Below are 13,164 nucleotides of genomic sequence, written 5' to 3' on the forward strand. Positions count from 1 at the left end.
ACATATCGTTATCGTTCTATCGCCCAGCTCTACTTACATTACATCAAAATTCTCATTTTTGGCTAAAAATCTAGTTACAGCTCAGCTATCTGAAGGTTAATTGGATCCCTAGCTCTGACTCTGTACAAAAATGGCACACACATTTTTACACATTTACATTTCAAGACAGCAAACTTTAGAAATCACACTGACAGGAGAATCTTCAACCTACTGTCTCATGCCATCAGTGCTGCAAATCCTCACAAATAGAAAGATTTGCCGGGGCCACCCCGACTCTCCGTCTGCAGTTTAAGCTGACAAAGTTCTGCTTCAGGGAAAGTGAAGCACGACTCTGATTCAGCAACTCTAATTGGAAGTTGACGGTATGCATTACCTTTGTTGATTTTACACACTTTAAAACCACCTCACAGATTTTGGCCTGCAAATACCTGGAGTTGCTGGTTGTGTGAACTAATCTATTAAAATACACAAAAACGCAATGCACCACAAAGTAACTCACATAACTAATCTAGAGAAGCACCAGACAAATTCTGGGTTTTGCAAAATAAAATTAGTGTTTTAGTCAAAAGACTTTGCTGGCTTGTAAGAAAGAGCAGTTAGACAAACCCGATTTAGTTTTTAGGAACAGGTTTATAGCCAGCATCTGCAGATTCCTAAACAGCAGTAACACTGTGTCCCCCTTTCTCACTTTGAAGCTGTTCACACAGACACAAAAATAACACCAAACTTGCACTTTTCTTCTTCACGTGTCTAAGATTAAATTTACATTTGCTTTGTGATGCTGTACCACCTCGCTGCAGCCTACCAAAGGCTGTCTCCTTGACAGGACACTACAAAACTAGTCTGCCCTTCACACCTTTAAAATGTGTACAAGTACAGGTGTGTGGGCACCAGATTCTGAGCCCAGCTGAGTGAGTGTGTGTATGTGCCATAGTATTTGATGTGCATGACAGGGGAGCAGTACCAAGGACAGGTCGTCAAAGTGCTGAGTACCCCACGGGCGCTTGCCAAGATCCGCTGCGCCAGCACAAGAGAGCATGTGCCAGCTCAGAGCACCGCCTGCCACAAATCATAATACTGACGCGTAGTCAGGCAGTGTGTGTGTGTGTGCACGTGGTGTGTGTAGATTCTGCTTACACTGATGAAAGGATTGTGTTAAAACAGAAAATTAAAATTATAGTCTATAATCCACTAAGCAGTAGATAGACTGACCTGCCAGGCCAAACAGGCAAATGAAATACAATCAATAAGGTGTGCACCACTGTCTCAACACACACACACACACACACAGATGTAGGGCAGCGTGCGTAGACAGCAGGCAGGTCTGAGGGTGGAATTACAGCTGAGAGGCTAAGGTGAGTCACCGCTCTGCAGTGGTCACAGAATGGCTGCCACACCCAACATACGCTGACTGCAGCAGGCAGCACGGAGGATGGATGGCACCTGATCACACCAAAGCCTTAAAACAAACTGATGAATGAAACCGGAGCTCTTCGTTCCGAGCGGTCAATCAGCTACAGAGTGAAAGCTTGTTTTCCACATCAATAAACTCTAATACACTGCCTCTGCTCTTGGTGTGGAGCAGAGCCCGACTAATGTGAGATTTTTAGGACAGATATCAATATTTGGTGAATTAAAAATCTGACATTCCAAAATGTCAGTCGCCATCTTTTTTCCTTTGAGAAACACACAACATAAACAGATTTCCCTAACATTTGTTATTTGGAGTTATTGCACTCGTTTTTGTAGCACTCCAAACAGCAAAGTTGCAAAGTGCCATCTGCTGGACAAACTGTGCAACATCAACACTCATAACATGGTTGAAGGGTGTTTCTCCCTTGTCCTTATTATGTTTTTCATTTATCAACTGTTACAAATACTGATACCAGTAGATAAGCAAATTGCTAATATCTGCCCACTGATGAATGGGTGGAGCTCTGTTGCAGTGCACTGCATTAAACATTAAAGCTCAAAAAACATTTTACAATTTCATCTTCAGATCCACCACTAAATGATTGATTACATCCTTCAATAATGCAGTGAAACCAATTTTTCATATTTTAAACAGTAACTACATGCAAGTCATATTTGCACAAACACAAATGTGCCGCCAGGAGTAGCAAGGGTGCCAGAAAAGTGCAATCCTTTTCCATCAAATAATCATATGTCAGCATTTCCAGATGTCACGTTTCCTATTCAACAATTAGCAGCCAAAAATCAATCGACTTTTATATCCGGCAAAAAGCAAAAACTCCTCACAAACAAAGAAATATTAGGAATTTCTGTCTGAGACAAAAATGTAATGTTTTTTTCCTTTCTTTTTTTAGATCTAGCTCAAAGTTCAAATTAAAGGTTAAATATAAATAATTCTCATTCCCGCCCATGTCAGTTTCTACTAGAAATGGTTTTCCCCAGTGCTACTTAACATAGAGACACAGGATACATGGATAACAATGACCACAGAGGTTCATGTGACGGGCAGCACTTTTGATTATTTCATCTTTCATTTTTCAACATCAAGTTGGGTTGGTCATTTTCCCATGGTATAATGAGTGAGCTGCTACAGATAGTTGCTATAGAAACGAGCTGGCCACACATACAAATCAGATTGGTAGCAAAATCAAAACACTTTGCTGTCACAGTTGGGAACAACACATGGTCCCATATGTGCTGAACTGACACCTCCTTTTGTTCCTGCTGTTGTTACATAAACTGAAAGTGAAGGTAATGATAGGAAAGATTAGCATCCGAGTCTTTTTGTTCTGCTCATTTTCACTCATTACTGGAGATCCCAGTGGTCTTAATCAAGAAACACAAACGCGACAAAAACAGAGGAGAAAAACAGTTTTTCAAAGAAAATCACAGCACAAAAGTGCTTCCCAAAGCATGCTTTCATTCAGAGGGATCCATAAATAAAAGATTATTACGTTAAATGTGTTAAAATCTGATTCAGAGGACTGTCTTTGGCCCAAAGTAAAGGTTATTCTTCTGCTATGAACACTTTGCCAGTCAATTACCAGGAAGTTAACCCTGTTCCAGGAAGGAGAGCATTAACCTAGTGTGTTTTCTGGTGGTGTGAGAAAACAGAGCACAAGAAGAACATGTAAACGTAACACATAAGAAAAAAAATGTATTGATCCACCACACTCGTTTACCTTCAACTTGAACGGTTACCACCTGGTTCAAAAACACTGACTTTTATCTATACTCTTCCCATCTGTAAAAACTGCATAAGAGGTGAGTTTTTTATAACTCCCCTGTTTGGATTCTATTGAGGTTGAAAAGTTAGAAACATGGCTGCTTTTACTGACAGGTGTACACAGCTCCTGTCTGTTAGGACCCCTCTCTGCTAATCAGAGGCACTGGACCTCTTTGTGATATTTTTTGCTATTTTGGGGCATTTTTACAGGAGTTTTCTGACAAATATTGTGGCTTGGTGTGTCGTAAAAATATCCAAGAAGTCTGATGAGTATTTATACAAGTTGAATATTTCACTATCCTGTTACTGCTAACTGGTAACTCAGTCTGTGGATGCATGCAGTTTGTGAATGCAGCTTACCAAGTGAGCTTGCCTTGGTCCAAGGATCCAGTTACTAACTATCTGACAACTTTCCTAAACTGTTGTGAGTGGTTGCAATGTTGCTGGAGGAAGCTGGTTGTAAAGATGTTTACGGTTCAAGGAAAAGCTCCTTGCAGTGTCTTTGGTTGTTAGCATATAGCCATGGTTGTCCATAGTTTGCATGGAAGGTGCTAATTTGTCTGCACATCCTCTCCAACTACTTACTGAGAGGTAGCAAAACTGTCAAAAGCATGACACAAACTGGAAATGGAGAACATTTACTTCATTGTAAAAGCTGTGCTTTCTTAATAAGAGGTGCAACTTTTACTCTGAAGGTGGCCTTCGTTTCTGCATTACACTTAAGTTTCACTACTGCTCAGAATATCCATTTTTCCTAGCGACCAGAGGTTGCCACAGGGTAACAGATCAGCTGTGTAACTATAGGCACTTCAGCCTCACATCCAAATGTGTTAGCAGGCTCCTGCCTACGACAGCCGTAATGCTCTGACAATCCATCAAGCAGTCCGGGTTCGTAGCTCAGCAAAGTCGTACTAAAACATTTGACAGATTTTCGAGCGCCGTGTACATAAAATTGTTTCGAGGTCAGTAAACACAACCAGAATTCATACATAAGGCACACGGGGTTATAAGTGGCTCTGTCGATTTTCAGAAAAATCAAAGGATTGATTTTAAGTGCGCCGTATTTTCCAAAAAAAAACAAAAAAACAAAACACAGTAATAACGACGGCCTGCTAGCATGCTCTACCAAAAATAGTGCTTTGTTGTGTATCTGACGGACGAAAGCTAAACTAGTTCCACACCACTGAAGTTGCAGCGTTTTTACAAACCACTTCTGGTTCATCAGTTTCATTCAAGGATTTGCTTTCGCTGCCATGCTTTTTCCGACGTGTGCGTATGAAAACAAAGGCACTGCGCATGCGCGTTTTACCCATATTCTAGCGCGATATTTCATTTTTCTATTGTTGCCCAAAATGATGGCCCAGCCCTAGGCTACATCCATCTTTCATCTACAGTCTGCAATGGCAGCTGGCTGATTTTGCACTTGGTAACTGATAGTGTGAGATCTAAGTATAATTTAAAAACAGTTTGGAATCTAGAATCATTCAAGTGTCTAAATGTTCAGCTTTCTAAAGCTTTTTATCCACAGTGTGTTTGGATAAAAATAGCTGTGACAGTATGACTCACAGGGTCCGACTGGATGCTGCCACTTTCTAAATAACCTACATAAAACATGCCACAGGCTGCAGAGGAAACCACAAATCAATAGATCAGGTTTTGGGGCCACTGGGATCATTTCAAGTCTGAATATGAACCAGTAGTGGAACTGAGTCACAGTAAGGCTGGAAATAAATAAGAGCTTTAAGCCATTACTCTAGTTTTGTTTGTTTAGCACGTTTTCTTATCAAGAATAGCTAAAACTATAATACTTACTTGTTGTGAATAGAATCAGTCAAGGTCGCTTTAAAAATCAACTTCCGTGCTTTTCAGACCTCAATTAGTCCTGTACGGACAAAAAGCCCACTGTGGATTATCAAAAGATTTTAAAGTATTATTTTACCGTGGCGCGTACTGAGATGAGGCCTGCATAAATGGTACACCCTTCCTATTGAATGATCGGAAGTTTTTCGGTTTTAAATCCCCAGCCAAGTCTCGGGCAGCTCCTCCACACTCAGCCACAGGAAACCAGGTGGGACGAGGATAGTGTGTTAGCTCGCCTGGCTCCTCATCAGCTGAGCCCAAATGTGTTTTTACTCATCAAAGAATCATCTGTGCCACAAAGTTTGGAAGACTAAATGGAAGCTCTCCCAAAGTCACACTTCACAGATTTAATACTAATGAGCCATATGCTGACTTGGGTTAAAAAAAAATTAAAAATTAAAAAATAAAAATAAAAAAAAAGAGAGAGAGAGACTGTGTACCAGACATTTAATTTTTAACAAGAACTACATTTTTCTCAGTTTTGATTGCGTTATTTTATTTTTCATCTAATGACAACCTCAAATGTTGTAAAATACACTATATACTACTGAGAGAAGGAGCCAGTTTAAACCTTTATAAAGTCTCACCAATGCAGAAAATTGGTAACATAAATAAGATAAATAATGTCATATAGCATAAATCGTTAAAAAGAAAAAACATTTTTACATTATACTGCAAATTACTAGCAAACAACATTGAAATGATGCTTTATATTCAAAAGCAAGCCACAGCTCTCTTTGCTCAAAATGCAACAACAACGCCTCAGTTACTAGCATGACTCTATGTGAAGTATTGCAAAGAAATTGGGGTTTTGGACTGTTGGTTGACCGAAAGGAGTATTTTAAAGACATCCAGTCAAAAGACATTATTTACTGCCCAGGAGTTTATACCTGTGGCCTCACATGACCCTCCACATCCAGGACTTTGCTGTTACCTCGATGATGTATCTCAATAACCGACTACAGAAACCTAACTAACACTGCTTATCGCTGTAAGGTCCACTCTATGTTAGGATGACTCATTTCCTTTCTCTGTAATACATGTTGAGCTGCATGCATGTCCCTGCAGGGCTGCTGCTCATACATAATGAAGCTTAATGAACACTTAAGGGCAGTCAGTGGCTTAATGAGAAAAGCAGAGTGAAACAACCAGAGACGGACCCCAGGATTTTTGTGTACCACATTTATTTTGTATGCGGGAAACATACAAATAAACTACATTGGGTTTTTATCTACATGATGAGTCTGTGTGGGTTTTGTTCATTATAATAAGGAATGTGTGTTGACTTACAGTTTATGTGCCATTTAAAGTTTCAACACTTACTGTTACTACTAAGCATTATATTAAACATAGCAACCTGAAAGACTTATCACAATAGGAACCAGTCAAATGTTATGACTTTATATAGTTTTATAGTCAGGTGCCAGTTCTGTGCTGTAGTGACTGCAGGCTGAATCAGTTATTGTTGAAAGTGGACAGTTTTCTAGGTAGTGTTGCCGACTGTGTCTTCATGTGGGACGTGAGAAACTTTCTACTACCATTCACTCATTTATACATCCTTCCATCTATATTCTTATCCAAGTCTGGGTCACAGGGGAAGTAGACCAAGTCGAAAGGCAGCTGGGCGACACACTATATTGCCAAAATTATTTGCTCATCTGTCTTCATACACATATGAATTTGAGTGACATCCCATTCTTAATCCATAGGGTTTAATATGATGTCAGCCCACCCTTTGCAGCTATAATAGCTTCAACGCCTCTTGGAAGAATTTCCACAAGCTTTAGGGTGTGTTTATGGGAGTTTTTTACCATTCCACAAGCACATTCATGAGGTCAGACACTGATTTTGGACGAAAAGTCCTGGCTTGTAGTCTCTACTCAAATTCATCCCTAAGGTGTTCTGTCAGGTTGAGATGAGGACTCTGTGCAGGCCAGTCAAATTCTTCTACACCAAACTGGCTCATCCTTGTCTTTATGGACCTGGCTTTGTGTACTGGTGCACAGCCATGCTGGAACAGGAAGGAGCCTTCCCAAAACTGTTCCCACAAAGTTGGTAGCATGAAGTTGTCCAAAATGTCTTGGTGTGCTGAAACATTAAGAGATCCTCACACTAAGAGACTAAGCACAACAACCATAAGTACCACTCTCCTGGACACCACCAAACCCAGACAGGTTGGTAAAGTATAATTGGTCACTTTAGGAACGTGCTTTACACCACTGCATCCGATCCTTTGTGCTTGGTGACGTAAGGTTTGGATGCAGCTGCTCAGCCATGGAAACCCATTCCATGAAGCTCACTACACACTGTTCTTGAGCTAATCTGAAGGCCCCATGAAGTCTGGAGGTCTGTAGCGATTGACTCTGCAGAACGTTGGAGAGCTCTGTGCAACATGTGCCTCAGCATCAGCTAACCCACTCTGTGGTTTAAGGTGGTCTAGCACTTCATGGTTGAGTTGCTGTCATTCACAATCGCTTGATTTTATACACCTGTGTCCATGGAAGTGTTTGGAACATCTGAATTCAATGATTTAGATGGGCGAGTGAATACTTCTGGCAATACAGTGTATTTGTATCCAGCGTGTCCTCCTGATAGACCACGTCCAGTACACCTCACCAACGTGGCATCCTGCTCAGATGCCCCAACCGCCTCAACTGGTTTAATTTCAGATTTTTTTTTGGACTCAGTAGTGACCCACTGGAACACTGGTCTACTTGTCATGTTCTGATTAATTCTGCCAGTTAAACATGCAAAAATAAAACAGGTACTTTAATATAAAAACAAAGCCTTCACCCCATCCTCTTAGCACACTGTATACAGAATCGCTGCATTTCAGAACAAAGACCTGGATTTATAAGCACTTTGCATTTAAGAAACCTAAGGATAGGGATTTGCAGGAGTGACACAGACAAAAACAAATAAAAAAGTTAGAGTACACCCACACTATAAATAATGAATGCCTGCTGAATTCATTAATCTGCATTCAGCAGCCCAGTCTCCCTCTCTCTCTCTCACACACACACACACACACACACACACAAACGCTTAAGCTGGATTTACAAGAACAACGAAATAAGTCAACTCACATGGGAAACACACATTAACACCAAAAATCCTGTGCAAAACAAACTAGCTGACATTAAACAACACAGAACTGCAAACAAGGCCATTCTCCATTGCTTCCAGGTACCACAGCAGCTTTATTTGTACTGGCTTTCACTGTCCAATCACTGTCACGGTAGTCCTTATTTTGTTCTGCAGCAGCTAGAGGACTGTTTCGTATGCTGCTATACCAGGTTCACAGAGGCTGCACAGCAGAACTCAGGCTAAGCAGCTGCAAAAATGGTAATCCATCTGGAGAGCTCACAGCTGACTTCGACACCCTGCTATTTACTTGTCAGGTGCATTCAGGCACATCCCTTTCCCTTGCTAAAAATATCCCACAAAGAGGAAAAATTTATTTATTTTAGTTGGAAGAACCATAAATGGACAAACCCTGTTTTGGCACCATTTCTCCATTACTCACAGGGTTTATTTTGTTCTGCAATTTAGAAAAAAGAAAGAAAGAAAGAAAATCATATGGCCATATATCAAACAGCATACAGCCAATAAACATATCTGTAATAGACCAGAATCTGTGGAGGACTGAAACTGCTCAAATCATCAATAAATACATAAATAAATAAAGAAGACACAAAACTTTTACACTTTTTAAATCCTTTTACAGACTCATTTGTTTTGTCTTAGTTCTTAGTCAGTTATTTATTTAATTATTATTTTGTTTTTGCCAGGTGCAGTAAAATCAGGTCCGCCACGTGACCAAAGATGCAAAAACATAAATCGGTAAGATACTGTGTGAAGTTCCCCCCCCCCCTTAATACATTTTACATATTTTTGAGTCACATTTTCAATTGTTTATTAGTTTTGGATATTGGTCCCTCCATAAGCAGGGGTTAAAATGAGATTCAGCAGGTGGAATGGAGGGGAATAAGTGCATTAGAAACAAGTAAGATAAGCACTTCTGTTGTAAACTCCAGTACATTGGTTTGCTTCATGAACTGGGAGACCAGTACTGACTGAAGTTTTCCGGCCTCACATTCTATAATATATAGGCCCACATTACAAGAAACATTATGGCTGCTTTCCAACCTCTAGCCCAGTATAAAGGTCAAATTTGGCAAGAGTTACGAAAGAGCATCATGACCGGATCCCTGTGGCCCACTTTAATAAACACCAGCACTTACACAGTTTGTTTTACAGCACTTACACAGTTTGTTTCCAGTCTGATGTGAGATGCCTCGGTCAGAGGTTTCCCAAAATAAAACCTTTCCAAAACTTATTCCACAGAGGAAGGATGATCACAGAAAATAATAATACTGCATACTAGTCCACTTACACAAACAGAGGTAATTAAGGTTAAGGTACATTTCCCTTCCATAGTGCACTGACGCCAACTACTGAGATCACCATTGAAGAATCATGAAATAGATTAAGCTCAACATGAAGGATGAGGAGGATATGACGAAACAAAGGAGCAGCAACACGATCAATGAGACTCACTGAGGTCTGCTACTACGGATTACAAATGTCAGATGGTAGAAGAACCATGATGACGCAAAAGGCATCTAATCTCAGTCATAGGAAGCCCCAACAAGAGCCGTTCAATCACCACTGAAAAGGCTGGAAATGTCATGCTTGGACATTTACTGACTGGCATATATGGGCTGGACTTTCTCTTAGGGTGCTTAGGTAACAGTGAAAGCCTATGGGAAATGCTGTTCTGTGAGAATTATACGTTTTTTTGTTAATAATATATACTAAATGCATGCAATTTTGACATCATACATTACAGTTGTTGTTTATGCCGAATTAAAGAGCGACTCTTAAGGTTTAATGAAACCTCTTCCATCACACTCTATTTTACACTCGACTCCAGGGAATTTTAAGCTTTCAATTTTCTGAATGGAGTTTGGAGAGGGGGCTTCCCTCGCAGGAAGGCATGCCTAGCCAGAAGCAAGGTGTGCGCTGCAGCAGTATCTGAGCTCACGTGCTTTTCTCCTCGGCATTCAGCGAGCAAACGACACCTCTAAGTCAGTGGAGTCTACACGGGAGACACGCGTTTTCCGCTCATAAATAAACCAGTCAAGGACGTGACATCGATACCTGCGGGCGAAAACCGCCTCAAGTTAGCCACACTTACACAACACAAGACCGGAACTATTAACCACTCAACTTCAAAATAAAAGCCCAGGCGTGGATTTCTAAACTTCAAAAACTGAAATACAAATTGAAAAGGGAAAATAGAGAAAATTATTAGCGATGCCCCTTTTGTGAAACTGCAAAATCACAACTTGGCTTGTAGCTGAATCTCAATACTAACATATATATTCTCACTACAAATCAACTGAATTGCATTAAAGTATTTGTATTAGAGTATGTGTTATTGTATATTGTATATATTTTCTTTTCTTATTTTATCTTAGGATTATTATTATTATTATGGAAAGAACCAAATAATAAAAGCGCTGGATAACGACTTTACTTTAAAAGAAAAAAAAACAAAGCGGAAGTTGTGTGTTGTTCAGGTATTTCAAATTAACTGTCGCTCAATAATATTTATACTTGGCTTAAATGTAATTAAGAAACCAGTAGCGTAGCATGACTCATTGTTCATAACATGGATATGAACGGGGAGGACTCGTCAGGTTTACACAGCTCATATGAAGCATCAAACCTAAAGGTCGGATGCAAGCATTGCTGCACACAAGTGACTCCCATCAGAATAACCTTACAATATGATGCTAGCTGTATGATACATATGATGCTAGCTGTGCCTTTTAACGGACAGGTGCCCTCCTCGTTACATCTTGTCATGCACACACCTGTGACACCAAGGTTAGCCGCAGAGGCTGCCGGGCTTACCTTTAGCTTCACAGTCAGCACAGTACTTGTTATCCTCTTCTCTCAGCAGTTTGGACAGAATGGCCTGATGCTGCTCATTCAGTTTCTGGGCTTTTTCTCTCTCCGACCGCGTCGTCATGTCGCCAAAGTTCGGAAGTTAGACCTGCCTGTGAAGAGTCGATGAAAACCACGGAGTGCTCAGCCTGTGTTAAAAAGGGTGGGACATCACCTTCTGCTCGCACTTTGCTGCCTCTATTCAGTTAGCTTACAACCTGCTAGCGAGGTAATACGGATCTGTGGCAGCATCATCTCTGCTGCTTTCACGACTGTGGGAATTTTTGCAGCGGCGCGTGAATCAGAATCACACACACAAGGAATTTCGCGTTATTGGTAACGGCTTCATTTGTCAGCTTGACAGTAATCCTGAACACACCAGCAATGCAGTAAATTGAAAACACATACCCACTATCATTCATCGACTGTCCTTCCCCACACCCCGGGCATCAACATTATTAAAGCTGCGTGGGATCATCTTGCGAGAGAAACAACAGAGAACAAAAGACAGCTGACACTGAAAGAAGAGCTTTAAATGTCCTTGAAGAGGAATCCTGGAGAACTAATTAAAAAAATTAGAAGAAACCAGCTTTAGTATTTTAATGAAGTTAAAACATAGTTTGAGCTACTTGTATGAAATTTGGTACATCTGCTCGAAACTGTTCGTGTTTGATAAGGACCCTGAATGCATCTTGATGGCAATATGTATTAATCATTATCAGTCAGTATTAATCATTCGTAGCACCACCTAGCAGCAACAGAAAATTGTGTTTTACTCTTTGGGACACCAATTCCAACTGGTTGACTGGTGTAATCTAAAATTTGTTCAGGAAAGACTTCGTTGGTGTTACTTTATTTTTAGAACTGAGTTTTTGTCAGATGGTGTTCCTGAGCCAGCATGGCGAATTTCAGTGTTTTACCATTAAATTTATTCAAATACTGTACACAAAAGGGGAGTAAGTTTGGACATTTTTAGCTATTTTCAAGCCTTGATGATTTAATCGGACCAACATGATATTTGGTTAGTTCAATCTAAAGACCTCGTTGATGTCATAGGGCGTGCCCATAACAAGGACTTTTTCTACATCTCAGAACCTTCTATCTAATATACATTCACACATATTCACACTCGGATGGATGCATCAGAGAGCAACTTGGGGTTAGTATCTTGCCCAAGAATATTTGATATGTAGGCTGGAACAACCAGGGACCACAAACCTTCTGATTAGTAGTAGTCAGGTCCTTATCTTTGCTGCTTGTACTTTAAATAATAATAATAATATTTTTATTATCATTATTATTTCCGTTTAAAACACAAACCCATTTTGGGGTCGCATCAACAGATCATCCTGCATAAAACACCAACAAACATGCAGAGCCACCCGCTGTGGCGACCCCTTGTGGCAAGTTTCTTTTTTTCCTGTGCCCTTACTTCACAGCTTTTCAATACACCATAACCCACAAAATGCTTAATTAAAATTAAACAAGTAAAATGTTTTAAAAAGAAAAATATTGCGTGTGAAAAACATGAAACACCTTAGCACAGGTGTTCCATTTAGTGCTTAATGTTTCATATCTGTGTGAGTATCTGTGTGGGTGTACTAGTTCTGCTAATTTGTTTCATAAGTGGGGTTCCTCTATACTTCACACCTGGAAGCTGTTGGAAATTAACTCACCTGTGTGCTGCAGCGCGTGACCTTCCTCCTAAGCTCCCTCAGTTGTTGCACTTTGCACTGTAGTGCCGATGTTTGTGGTTTATGCTGTTATTGTTTGTGCATGCGCCTCCAGTCCTGAGAGACAATTCTGTAACAATCTCTAAAGTTTCTTCTTGTGTAGTCAAACCTGCTGAAATCCTGCATGCCCCCTCTACCCCTCAACTCTGAAATAACTGCCTTGCATAACTCGCTGTTGCCCTTCAAGCCTGCAATAAACTTGTCAAACCTTTAGCGTTGCATCTTTAAGAGATTTTAGCCTCATCTTCACTCAAATATCATATATCGCCTGCAGTGACAGACATTTTTCCATCAGTGTAACTCAATTCTGGGTAAAAGAAGTTGCCACAAAACAAAGTTTTGAACATTAGTAATTAGAAGATTTTATTCAGCACTGGTGTGAAATTACTGCTGAATGCATTCATATAAAGGAGTCTC

At 40.3% G+C, this 13,164-nt stretch overlaps 1 protein-coding gene across 4 annotated transcripts in view; it reads right to left on the minus strand.

The window, feature by feature from the left end:
• The window catches only part of LOC147315478 (stromal membrane-associated protein 1-like), a 161,918-nt gene extending 150,614 nt beyond the window's left edge, over positions 1–11,304 (minus strand). For 2 of the 4 annotated variants that reach the window (XM_086258321.1, XM_086258320.1), the window contains exon 1: positions 10,982–11,303. In XM_086258321.1, coding sequence (XP_086114447.1) covers positions 10,982–11,099 — 118 coding nt within the window. In that variant the 5' untranslated portion in view covers positions 11,100–11,303. Of the gene's footprint in view, positions 1–10,981 lie in introns of all 4 variants that reach the window. The other 2 variants (XM_086258319.1, XM_086258322.1) reach the window with 2 other exon arrangements.
• Positions 11,305–13,164: the final 1,860 nt, after the last annotated feature.

The sequence above is a fragment of the Aulonocara sp. 'chitande type north' Nkhata Bay genome, linkage group LG13 (assembly GCF_057382095.1).
Source record: "Aulonocara sp. 'chitande type north' Nkhata Bay isolate Kocher_YH1m ecotype deep benthic linkage group LG13, A_spYH_male_GT1.1, whole genome shotgun sequence".
NCBI lineage: Eukaryota > Metazoa > Chordata > Actinopteri > Cichliformes > Cichlidae > Aulonocara > Aulonocara sp. 'chitande type north' Nkhata Bay.